General features: G+C 38.8%; 1 protein-coding gene across 6 annotated transcripts in view; it reads right to left on the bottom strand.

Annotated features, from left to right (window-relative positions):
* The window catches only part of RBMS3 (RNA binding motif single stranded interacting protein 3), a 724,151-nt gene that overhangs the window by 104,487 nt on the left and 605,698 nt on the right, over positions 1-13,966 (bottom strand). For all 6 annotated transcript variants that reach the window (XM_049715938.1, XM_004279675.4, XM_004279673.4 and 3 more), the window contains exon 9: positions 1,754-1,850. In XM_049715938.1, coding sequence (XP_049571895.1) covers positions 1,754-1,850 — 97 coding nt within the window. The remainder of the gene's footprint in view (positions 1-1,753; positions 1,851-13,966) is intronic.

The following is a 13,966-nucleotide window of genomic DNA, read 5'->3' on the forward strand; positions in this document are numbered from 1 at the left end:
TTTTGGGTTAAACCCTAGTTAAGCAAGTCTGTGATTTTTCTTGCTCATGGTAATAGGTATGGCAAATAAAAATGAGTATATGAGCCAGCCAAGTGTTCTGAATGTTCGCCATCAGCCAAATGAGAAAGTCAGCTTCTAAGAGCTGATTGTGACATAGAGAGCCCCGAAGATTTTGTTTTCAATATACTCACATCAGTGAAATTGACAATGAAATTGTCAATGAATTGTCAATGAAATTTTAAAAAAAAAGAAGTGGTGAAAAGCAAGAATCAACAACATAGGAAATTGCTCTAATTCCTTTTTTGAGAAAAGAGAGCCAGAGTTAAATTCCACTTATGAACCCTCCCAAAAGAAATGACTGTTCTGTGGAGATTTTATTCATGTCACCAAAATGCTCTACAGTGGAGCTCAATGGGTGGTCTTGGCTGAAACAGAGGCCAAGATTAGAAAAAAATGGGTAAAAAACCAAAAAACACACATTACAACCAGGCAGGCCTGTAGGAAGAACAAAAACTGAACAGCATCTGCACTTAGCCTCATGGGTCCCAAGGAAAGGCAATTAAGAAATCAGCCATTCTGAGACCCTCTAATGCAATTCACACAAAAGTCTATTCCGCTCACCTGACAGGTATCAAGAATCTAAGTGCAGACACAGAATGAGAATGATCTGCTTTGGGGGGAATCAGTTAAGGACAAAAGTGCATAGTCTCAAGCATGATGCTCTGACAGCTGGGACCTCCTGATATGACGTATCTAGTGGATGAATAATGTGAAACTTCACTGAATTCGTAGCAGTCAGCAACATTACAGTTTTCCCTGTTGTAAACCCCCCACCCACCTACCATCTGCACAATATAGGGAAACACACGCAGGCACACAGTCACACTCTTGCTCTTTCTTTCTCTCTCCAAAGCTTTAAACAGTGACACTCAACACTCTTGGTAGCATTCATAGGCATTTTTTTCTATTTTGAATTAGAAGAATTGTCTGAAGAACTACATGAGGTAAAGAGAAGCAGGGAGAAATATCATATCTTTGATGACTCAGAGGAATAAGATAAGGAGCACTGTTTGAGGGAGAAGGATGGCTATTTCAATCCACCTGTGGACTTAGCATTACTAACTGGCTACAACATCTGGTTTAGGACACACACTGAGTCTCAGATTTTCTTGTGTTTCAACATGTGGAACCCCCGAGGTCTCTTTTGGCCTCTTTGGAACTGAGAATGAAGTAAGAGGAGGAAGTAGGAATTACTTTTACCCCTTTGATAATCTTCCCTATTTCTTGGAGCAAATGATTTTGCATCTATCCATGTAGCTTTCCATGGATACACAGAACGATTGTGACAAAATGAGATGACAATGATACAATATCCTGGAGGGCGTGCAGGGAGTTGCCAGAAATGTGTTCTCATAAAAGATACCCTAGGGAACAACAACCGAAATAACAGACAACACACAAAATAACCTCTCAGTGGTAAGAAAGCTGCACTAATGTTGGCTGGAAAGTAGCAAAATCATGAAAACTCAGCAGGGAGAATGGAAAGCTCGGTGGATTTTTATCATTCAGTGAAACAGATGCAAACAAGCCCTTGAAAGTGTAGGCTCAATGGATAGTTTGAGTATTATGACATTAAGATATGACTAAAGGGAAGACAACTTAAAACAAAAATCCTACTGTTTCCCTTTTGTCTTGATCTAGTCTGTTCCTGGCAAGAAAGGTTTCCCGGGAGGTGCAGGTAAACCGGACATACCTGGTATGTGGAGACAGGGGAAGCAGCAATGAATGGCGTGATGGGTGTCTGTGGAATCATGCGGTTGGTTGCAATACTGTACGGTGAAGAATAAAATCTGCAAACAGAAAAACAAAAAGAAGATTCATAGATTCATGAAGCTGATGCACGCCTGGCTGCTAACCAAACGCTACCACACACGTCTGGAGAAGACAGAGTTCCACCCTCATGTTGCCCATCAACTGTTAACAGGATCATGCAGGAGACTGATGGTCTTTGATTCCACAAGAAATAAGTTGTTCTGAATAAAATGAAAATTTTGAGTCCTCTTATAAAATTGACTGCACAAAAATCTCTTAGGCCAGGTGAGTGTAATAGTATGTTTAACCAATAGCAGAGAAAAGCCATGGGCATTGTTTCTAAAGCTCCTTGAAAGAAAGGCAAAACCATAGCACCAAGCTTTATAAAGGTGGCTGGTGTTACACAGACAGAAATTGCATCTATCCCTTCATTCAAGAAAGAGGATCAGGGCTTCCCTGGTGGCGCAGTGGTTGAGAGTCCGCCTGCCGATACAGGGGACACAGGTTCGTGCCCCGGTCCGGGAAGATCCCACATGCCGCAGAGCGGCTGGGCCCATGAGCCACGGCCGCTGAGCCTGCGCATCTGGAGCCTGTGCTCTGCAAAGGGAGAGGCCACAACAGTGAGAGGCCTGCGTACCGCAAAAAAAAAAAAAAAAAAAAAAAAAGAAGTAATACTTTGAGGAGAAACTGAAGCGCAGTTTCCTATGAAATAGTATAGCTAAAGAAAAAAAAAAAAGAAATAGGATCAGCTTATAGAGAATTCTGGATAATTTGTGCTAGGCATGAATCCATGCCCTCAGGTAGAAACTAAGCTAAGTACTTTCTTTCTCTGTGAAAAGAGAAGGACAATTTGTGGACAATTTAGGTCTAGGTGAGGAAAGGAATCTTTTCTGGATTCAGTCAGGGCACTGATGGAGATTACGGACCTATGTGATATACCTCTGTACACGCTGTAAAAAGCACTGAGTTTTCTAGTCCTCCAGGGTCCTTCATTGAACAATTATAGAATAATACTGGGCAAGATCAGAGCTTCACAAATCAGAGGTGGGATGATCCTTCTGGAGATCTATTGAAGGACAGCTTTAATAGAGATCTATTAAAGGGTATCAAAAACACAGGCCATCTCTGCTCAGACTTATACCCTGGAGTCCACAAGTTACCTAATGCTCAAATTCCTCAGCAGAATTTTAAATCATGTTTTTTTCTTTATGTCTCACTGGTAAGGGAAAGGCTAGAGTGACCAGCCACACATCGTGCAGACAAAACCAGGTGGGCTGTGATGGAGTATTTCACTGATATCAGGATAGAATGCGAAAATGCCTCTCAGGGATCATGGAATCATTACTTCACTTTGCCATACTCTTAGCAAAAGTCAATTACTACTTTTAGTTTAGTTTCTTTCTTTCTTTCTTTCTTTTTCTTTCTGTCTTTCTTTCTCTTTCTTTCTTTCTTTCTTTCTTTCTTTCTTTCTTTCTTTCTTTCTTTCTTTCTTTCTTTCTTTCTTTCTTTCTTTCCTTCCTTCCTTCCTTTCTTTCTTCCTTTCTTCCTTTCTTTCTTCCTTTCTTCCTTTCTCTTTTTTAAATAGTATGACTGAGGTTGGAGTTTTGGAGACAAAAACTTCATCGTCTCTCAGGGGTCACTGATATTTTGAATAGAGGATCTCATGGGTCACCTTTCTAAAGAAGCATTCCATCAGAACCCCACTGAGTGTAGGGGGGCTGGATTTCAAGGTTGCCAGGTTTCAAAGAGTAAATTCTTTAAGCTTAGATCCTATACAAGTCTTCAAGCAAGGATTGGGGAACTAGAGTCTTAAATTGATCTAGCTCTCAACAAGGATTATAAGGTCACAGTCTTTTGGTTAAAAAAGATGTAGCTGAAAAAATTACACCATTACACATTGCATCCTCCTTACTATCCACACCTATACCTACAATACCTCTAAAATTTTAGAAAAAAAGAATATTGACTATATACTCATTAAAATGGCCAAATTAAAAAAAAAGACAATCAGAGCCGTCAAGGATTCAGAGAAAGTGGAACTCTTTCATTGCTGGTGGAGATACAGGATGATACAGCCCTTTTAGAAAACAGTTTGGCAGTTTCTTACAAAGTTAAATATATACATAGCATATAACCCAACCATCCCACTGGTACATAGTAACTGAAGATAAATGAAAACTTGAGTTCACACAAAAACCTTAATGCAAATATTTATAGCAGCTTTATTTAATACTTGCCAAAAACTGGAAACAAGCCAAATATCCTTCAATTGAATTAATAAACTGTGGTCCATCCATACACTGGATGCTACTAAACAATTAAAAGGAAAGAACTACTGATATATTTAACATGGTGAATCTTAAGTAAATTATGCTAAATGAAAGAAGTCGAACTCAAAAGTCTATATTTTATATCCATTTATATAATACTATGGAAAATGCAAAACTTTAAAGACCGAAAATAAATAATGGATGCCAGAGGCTGGGACTGGGGGAAGAGTTTGAGTGCACAGACACCTGAGGGAATTTTGGAAAGTGATGTAACTGTTCTATACCTTCATTGCTTGGTGGTTCCACAACTGTGTGCTTGTCAGACCTCATAGAATTGTACACTCTTAAGAGTGAATACATACACAATATAAATTATAGTTAATAAATCTGACTTTAAAGTCAATTACTATGTAAGAAAACATCCATCCTTCCACTTTAAAAAATGTGTTGAACATTTACTATGTATACCAAAGATGGGTAGGACATCCTTTGAGTTTTTCTATTTAAGCATTTAAATTGTACCTTATCTATACATTAACCAGCCTAAAGCTGGTCAATGGCTTTCCGTTGCAATGAGAACAAAATTTGAATTCCTCATATTGACGAGCACAATCAGGCTATTGCCCACCTCTCTCCCCAGAGCGAACTAGGATCCAACCACACTGACCTTCATCTGTCACATGAGCCTGTCATTCTCACTCTCATCTTGGGCCACTACGCTTACAATTCTCTCTACCTGGAATGGTTATTTCCCCAAATCACCCTAGAACTATCTCTTTCTCATTATTGATCTCACTCAACTTTCCCATCTTTTCAGAGGTCTCTAGTTAAAGTAGCAACCACCATCTCTGCCCCAATTGTTCTCTATTCCTTTCCTCTATTTTTTTTTCATTGTTCTTATCACTATCTGAACTAGTAATTTTTAAAAATGTCTTTATATATGCTATGGACCGAATGTTTGTGTCCCTTTAAAATTCATATATTGAAGTCCTAATTTCCAAAGTAGCTGTATGTGGAGATGGAGCCTTTAAGGAAGAAACTAAGGTTAAATGAGCTCATGAGGGTGGGGCCCTAACCTCAAATGGCTAGTGCCCTTATAAGAAGAGGCAATAGAGTGCTTGCTCTCTCTCTATCCACATGCTCACATGGAGGAAAGGCTATGTGAGGACATAATGAGAAGGCAGCCTTGTAAAAGCCAGAAACTAAATCCCAAACTAAATCAGCCTGATCTTGGACTTCCAGCCTCCAGAACTGTGAGAAAATATATTTCTGTTGTTTAAAGCCACACAATCAATGGCATTTTGTTACAGCAGTCAAGTTGACTAATGGAATGTATTTATTGATTATTTCTCCCTCTACAATGTCAGCTTCAAGAGAGTTGAGGACACCTTTACTTTGTTGCCTAGAACAGAGCCTGGGACATAGTAAATACAGGCATACCTCATTTTATTGTGCTTTGCTGTATTACACTTCACAGATATTGCAACTTTTACAAATTGAAGGTTTGTGGCAACCCTGCATTGTCAGATGGTGTTTAGCATTTTTTAGCAATGAAATATTTTTAATTGATGTATGCACATTGTTTTTTTAGACATAATGCTTTGCACATTTAATAGACTACAGTCTAGACCAAACATAACTTCTATATGCACTGGGAAATTTTAAAAAATTGTGTGACTCATTTTATTGAGATATCTGCTTTATTGCAGTGGTCTGGAACTGAACCCACAGTATCTCCAAGGTATGTCTTGCTTAATACCTGTAGGTTGAATGAATGAATAAGTGAATGCAGAGCAGTTTAGAGAAATAAGTAGTGATTACAGTAGAGGCCGCCAGTGTCAAATTGGTGGGGGCACAGAAGATGGCTTCTGTTCAAATAGGCAGCTGAGAGGTGAGAACCCAGAGAAAATTGGCTGGCATCACATATCTGTAAATGCTCAGTGGAAGCTTAAACTAATGCCTGTTTTCTAAGCATGCAAATGTACTGACAACCAGGGAAAACAGACCTTTTCTATAAAAATCATGGTTTGCATTAAAAAAAAAAAAACGCTTTAGGTCTTATCTTTGACAGATTTTATTTATGAGTCAGTGAACAGAAAGACTTATTTGGGGCTCATAATAACATAGCAGGTACTCATGACCACTCCACAAACGGCCCTTTTCATTCACCATGCAAGTTTCTTAGAAACCCAGTTTCAGGCTCTTGTACCAACAGAGCGAATCATGCGTCACATTTTAGAGTGGCTGGTTTATTTTGTGAAATGTACCAATTGTCATATTAAAAATGAAAGCAGTAAGGATAGGATGGACGGGCAAAGTTTATAGGAAATTTTACGGGAAAAACAGCAGCAACATAAAGAAAACAGCCAAGTAAACGGATACTAACAAAGGGCACCCTTGGGGGAAATTTTCAGGCATTTTTGTTCTGTCTGCTCTAATCCTATCCATCAAACAAGAATATTTCATACTTCCCAGCAAGTTCCAGTACTGCCCCTCAAATCAGAGAGTCATTTAGAACAGAAAATGTACTGAGAAGATCAGACTCAGCACACTGTCTTGATCCCCTAATTCTGGTATTCTGAAATAGGCTCTCCCCAAATCCAAACATAAACCGGATGAATTCACAGGAAACCTTTGCTTAAACCATGACAGGAGAGGATATTATTGAATCTCAGGCTTAAAGGCACCATATCTAAAGAAAATGCACCTAGCCAGACTCCAAAGAGAGAACTGCAGAATGAATTTCCCAATCTCTTCACTTTTTCTCAATCCCTGCCATGTATCCTTCATGGTTTAAAAACACTCTCACATGGCCATCACATTTAAAAAGAAGAAGAAAGAAAGAAAGAACATCCAAATAAATACTTCAAGAATAGGTGTCCTGTTTTTGGGGGAACAGGAAAGATGAAATTGGCAGCACTTTTTGGCCATAATAACAAAGCTAAGGTCATTCTAAACATGTGACTTAATGTTTTTGTATCTGGTTATTTATGCATTACACCTTGCAAATGCTATTATAGAAAACTGGGAATGAATTTTTAGCTAACCATTTCTCTGGGAAGAGTTTACTCCCCTAAGATATTTCTTTGCCAAAATGTACATAGCGAATCCACAAGTGTATCACAAGTATTCCTTTTCTACCTTGTTCTAAACTAAAAGGGATTTTGCTCCCCAGGGGACATTTGGCAGGATCTGGAGATATTTTTGGTTGTCACAACTGGGTCAGGGGGCTGCTACTGGCATCTGTTTGGTAGAGGCCTGGGATGCTGCTAAATACAGTACAGCTCCCACCCAAAAAATGATCTGGTCCAAAATGTCACTAGTGTCAAGGTTGAGAAACTGTTGCAGGAATGCGAACTAGTTATCTCTGGAGAGGTTTCCCATGAACAAAATTCCAAATGCTAAAGGGGCTAAATGGGTTAACTAAAAATGATCTATCTGTAGAACTCTAAGCCAGCCTCTGAAAAAAGTTACATATATATATATTTTTTTTCTTTTTTCTTTTTTTTTTTTTTGTGGTACGTGGGCCTCTCACTGTTGTGGCCTCTCCCGTTGCGGAGTACAGGCTCCGGACACGCAGGCCCAGTGGCCATGGCTTACAGGCCCAGCCGCTCCGCGGCACGTGGGATCTTCCCGGACCGGGGCACGAACCTGTGTCCCCTGCATCGGCAGGCAGACTCCCAACCACTGCGCCACCAGGGAAGCCCTGAAAAAAGCAATATTTTTAAGGAACGCAAAGGGTTATTTGGTTTTCTGGCATGTAAAGCAAGTGGGCTCCAGAAGTCCAGAAAATGGAAGTCTAGGTCACTAATAGGACATTATTTTGCCTGCAGAAGAGTCATCTTCAGGGGATTTGGCAGTCAGTAGTAATATGGTGAAACCTTATTTCACTGACAATACAAATAACATGTATATATCAATAACCCCAGGGTAGGATGTTTTTTAATGCAGAAAACCACACACAATCCTATTTGCCCACTGAAGTAAACAGCCCTGCCTTGTCTTTCATGTCCATAGGCAATTTTGTTGGAGTCAGAACCACAAATACTATCCTCAGGGCAACACTATAGCACAAGATTAATAAGTTATTGGTCATTTTTATTGCAATGCCAACGTATCCTTCACACTATATTCCTTTCCTAGTGTAATAAGATAAGGTTTCTGTATCACTTAATATCAAAGGCCCATATAAAACAGCTGGCAAACCAAGGCTACAGAAAACATTTTTTTTCACATCTCTCCCAAGAATCCATTTTCTTCAAATAAAACAATCCAAAAGGCTTTTACACAGAAGCCCTTAGTGAAAAGATCACAGGAAAGTTGCGATTTTGACTATGGGGGAGGAATTATTTCCCACCTCCCATGCTCATAGTTGAAAGTGGTGGAATTTCATATTGGACTGTTAAAAAAGCAATAGGGCAATAGTAATAACACATTATAGAGTTATGCCAGATAGCTCTGAAAGAAGAATGGACATTTTTATTTTCCTAAGTTAGCCTATAGTAAAAAGTACCAAGCGTTTTACTTTTCCATTGTGACCCAGAAATTTCTTCACTGTAACCTTCAAAGCCTTAGATAAAAGTGACATTGAATTTTTTTAAAGTGATAATTTGCGTAGATTCAAGCAGATGACACAACTGACATTTTTTACTGCCTACATGCAAGCAGCTCAGATACACCATGGTCCATGTTTACAAGTGTTTGTTCTTCATTAGAGAAATATCAAGCTTAATTTGGGAGTACTTATTTCAGTTTTATGTTGCTGTATTCAGGTTGAGGTTATAGAATTCAGAACATATAACTGTTGACACAATTAAGCTACCAGCTATTCCTGAGACACATATTTGGATTTGATACTCAGAAACCTCTATGGCTGAGTGCAGTTAAGGGATGCCACAGGATAATAACATATGTTCTTTTTTTTTTAAATTGAAGTATAGTTGATTTACAACGTTGCGTTAATATCTTCTGTACAGCAAAGTGATTCAGATATAGATATATATATATATATATATATATATATATACACACACACACACACACACATTCTTTTTTATATTCTTTTCCATTATGGTTTATTGCAGGATATTGAATATAGTTCCCTGTGCTATATAGTAGGACCTTGTTGTTTATCCCTTCTATATATAATAGTTTGCATCTGCTCACCCCAAACTACATAGGGTTGCCCTATGATCCAGCAATCCCACTTCTGGGTATATATCCAGACAAAACTATAATTCAAAAAGATAAAATATGATCTTTAGTGGTGACATGGCACATCTCCAGGAGGACAAGCTCCTGTCACTGTTCCATCAAGAAGCCTTCAGAATCCCTCAGAATGTAACTGCCTTTTCTCTGTAGTCCTATGACATTAATTTTCTTTATTTTTCTTTGTGAAAAGAATAGAAAAATATAAACAGTGAAAAATAAGTCTCCCTCTCACCCCTACTTCTCGGTACTCTGTTGGCTCTCCCCAGAGAACCAGTCACCATGTCTTGTGTATTCTTTCAGAAATATTTTATACATATAAAAGTTAATACATACATAAATCTCATAGCACTTTGTGCTTCTGTCACAATACTACTTGCATTGTATCTAGAATTTGCATGCGTGACCATTGTTCCTAACAGGATGGGAAATATTTTTTTTCAAATTTGCATCACCAGAATGATTTTAAATGGTACAATAGATAAGTATTCAAATGATAAAATTTGTTAATCTGAGTCAGCATTAAGCGACCTTTAACAATATTAACTAGATTGGAGTCAGCTGCAACTGTATCTTTGGATACATTTGTTCTACATAAAATGGGACCAGTTTCTTCTCTACAGCAATAAATATTTATCTCTCTGTTAGGTTACCGCTCTCTGAGTTAGGTTTGCCTACTGGATCGAATACAGCAATGTAACTAGGAGTAAATGCTTGACTCTGGATATTCATGTTCCATTGCTTCATATGCTAAGTGAATTTTCTAAATCAGCTTCCCCACTTCAAAGAGGTACATGCTGACAATAACTCAAGGAACAGTGTGTTGAGGAAACATTTGTGGTTATTTTGGCATCTTAACATCCATAGAAATGACTATTCTTCTACTCCCCATTATTTAAATGTTACCATATAAGGCAATAAAACCAAAGATGAACAAAACATTTAAAAAGTCATCTACATGAAGAAATATCAAGTGAATAAGGTTAGTGAGCTACAATCTTCTGATCTCTTCCATTTCATGAAATAAAGTTTCTACCTTCTTGGCACCAACAACACAATGGATAGTCTAAGCCTTCTGAAATTCCATTCTTAACCCAGGACATGAGAAACTCATGTGCAGTTTGGCTCCTTTGGGTGAAACTGCAGGTTGCATTTAAGTAGGATCAAAGCAGAAATAGAGACACAGACATTGAGAACAAACGTATGGATACCAAGGCGGCGGGGGGATGAGTTGGGAGATGGGGATTGACATATGTACACTATTGATACTACGTATAAAATAGATAACTAATGAGAACCTACTGTATAGCACAGGGAACTCTACTCAATGCTCTGTAGTGACCCAAATGAGAAGGAAATCCAAAAAAGAGGGGATATATGTATAGCTGATTCAATTTGCTGTACTGTGTAAACTAACACAATATTGTAAAGCAACTATACTCCAATAAAAAAAATAATAAAGCGTATTAGATTTGGGTGTTACATGGGGACAGAGTGGCTTGATGCCAGGAAGAGGAATGGTTTCCCTAATGCCACCTTGCTGGAGCCAAGCAGACGTCATCAGTCACATTTTCTGTATCTGATTTGGCATTCATAGTACTAAGTTAAACAGTCTATAAAGATGAATAAGACATGGAACCTGACTTCAGAGTTAATAGTCCATCAAGGAAATAAATATGATGTCAACAGCTACATGATAAAAAGACTGTCAGTGTATCATGGTCACATGAAACGTAGTGTAACAATAGTGTCAATATTGACAATGAAGATCACATTGTGCCATGCAGGGGTCCTTTGATCTTTACAAAGTCTTATGAAAAGGTACTGTTACTATCATCTCCACAGAGGAGGAAACTAAAGCACAAACAACTTGCCCATGTCTGGTAAATGACAGAATTTGGATGTGCTCCTGGGCAGGCTGGTTTTGGAGTCTGAACTCCTAACCACTGCTTAAACTGTGTCTCTTACGATTAATTGTGTAATTAGCTCTGCCTGGTATGATTTAATGGTGTTCTTTATTTTATGTATTTATTATTTTATTTGGCTACATTGGGTGTTCATTGCTGCGCGTGGGCTTTCTCTAGTTGCGTTGAGTGGGGGCTACTCTTCGTTGCGGTGCGCAGGCTTCTCATTGCGGTGGCTTCCCTTGTTGCAGAGCGTAGGCTCTAGGTGCATGGGCTTCAGTAGTTGTGGCATGCGGGCTCAGTAGTTGTGGCTCGTGGACTCTAGAGCACAGGCTCAGTAGTTGTGGCACGCGGGCTTAGTTGCTCCACAGCATGTGGGATCTTCCCAGACCAGGGCTTGATTCTTAACCACTGTGCCACCAGGGAAGTCCCTAATGGTGTTCTCTAAATGAGAGCAGTGAAAGAAAGAAAGAAGGAAGGAAGAAAGGGACGGAGGGAGGGAGGGAGGAAAGAAGGGAGGAAGGAAGGAATTAGGAAGGAAGGAAGAATATCACCATTCTCTCCAGGCAGAGAGAATTCCATGAGCAACAAGACACACGGGTTAAAGTAGCTTGGGATTCTCTGAGAATCAAAGAAGGTCCAGTTCAGTTGCAGGAACCAAATCACAGAGTTCTTTTTGTGCCATTCTTGGAAGTTTGAGTTCTGTTCTGCAGTTAGTAAAGTCCACATAATATATTAAACCAGGCAGGTGGATGATTACTGATTGCTTTTTGCTTTAAAAAATTATTCAAAAAGCAATGTGAAAATGGTTTGGAGGTCAGTTATATTAGAAGCAAGTAAAAGCTTAGTACAGGTAGGGACTGGTGATTGAATAAACTCAACCAGTGGCAGGGAGGCAGAGCTGGGTTGAAGATACAGTTCAAAGACAGATGGAGTAAGTTTTAAGGACCAATTTTATTATAAAGAATGTTTTAGGAGAGAACACCCAGAGAACTGGAATTTATGGCTTAAATGGCTTTAGAGTGTATTTTTTAAAAAGGAACAAGTAATTTGATCTTGTTTTTCATTTGATTTGGTTTGTATGCTGAAAGATTGATTGAAGACAATGACCTCACTTTGGGACAAAGATATCCAGGAGCAGCACCTAACGCAGTTAGACACACAGGTGATTTTTTTTTTGCATCTAGTTATGAACTTGAAGTATGGACTTGGGAATCTTCAGTTCCTAAAAGCAGGAGGAGTGGATGAGATCAACTGGAGAGAACACAGAGTGAGAAAAGACTAAACCCTGAGAAAGATTAGTAAAAGTGGGCAGAAGAGGAGGAATCCGCAGACACCAAGTGAGCAGTGCAAGGGGAAAGCAAGGCGGATCAGCAAAGGATGGAGTGGTGAAATCTAAGAAATAAGAAATTTTCATGAAGCTGTAAATGGTAACAATAACAACAACAACAACAGAAAGTCAAATGATGCAAGATCTCAAACAGTATAAGGACTAAGAATGTGTCAGTTACAACTGACAAATTTGGAGATGAATTTGGACAAAAAAATTTGGACAAAAAAATTTGGACAAATTTTCTTCTCAAATTTGGAGACACCAATAGGGAAAATTCCAGTCAAGTCTGAGACCAGAATTCACACTTTAATGGGCTTAATTAGAGACAATATGGGAAGACAGTGTGTATAGAAAACTGGGGTTGTTTACCAGTGAAAAGAAAGCTGAAAGAGTGTGGTCAGTAGAAGTGATCTCATGGGCAGAAAAGGATTGTTTTGCTTCTACCTTCTTTACAGGTGGGAGAGACTCGAGTATTTTACAGGCTGAAAGGAATATTCAGTAGACAAGACAGTATTGAAGACAGGGACTGCTGGATGACACAAAGTTCTTTATCAGATGACAGGAGATAAAATAAAGAAGATGGTATTCTCAGCATCTTAACTACAATTTGTTTCCTGAGGGAAATATTCATTGTTGTAAATGTCTAAGTGGACAGTGGAGAGGATGAACCACTTTTGCAACTGTTGAAATAGTTCAAAGAATAGAATGTTATACTGTTACTATAAGGTTCAGACAAAGATGTCACAGAAGGCAGACGTATGTACTTGCAGTCGACCTCTATACGGTATAGATGGTGACCTGGGAAGGGAGACATGCGCCCTGTGTACTAGGCAGTCCTCACTGCCTCTAATACGGCACCACCCAAAGTTCACTTTGGGCTGCTCAGATTGCAGGCTGAAATCTCAATTTTTTTCTCTGTACGTTTGTAATGGATCAGGATGAAAACTTGGAAAGTTAGGTCTTTGGGAAAACAAATTCAGATTTTAAATTGTGCACTGGAAAGATGACTGACTAAAGCAGAGCATTCACTCTCTCCAGTCCGGACCTAGGCCACTGGGGCATCTCCAATCCTTGACACCATGCGCCATTAAATTACAAATGTAAAATACTTGGTACTCAGTATGTGTTCAACAAATGTCATTCCCTTACATTATAATACCTGTTTTCTGTCACTGTCGCTGAGCATATAATGCCTTATTCTATGCCTTTTGAGTTAACTATTTTATTTTCCCAACTATACAGTACGATTCTAGAGGACTTTATTTCATGTCTTTACATCTTGTCTTTTGTTCTTCTGACCACCAAGTTTAAAGTGCCTTGTTGGAAATAAGAGAAGGCTTATTGGATAAATGAAAGGATATTCTTAAGTTTCACTCCTAGAGAAGTTTTAATGAACAAAGGACAAAGGACTAGACTCTTACCCTAGACTACCAACCATG

Source organism: Orcinus orca, chromosome 10 (assembly GCF_937001465.1).
Source record: "Orcinus orca chromosome 10, mOrcOrc1.1, whole genome shotgun sequence".
Classification (NCBI taxonomy): Eukaryota; Metazoa; Chordata; class Mammalia; order Artiodactyla; family Delphinidae; genus Orcinus; species Orcinus orca.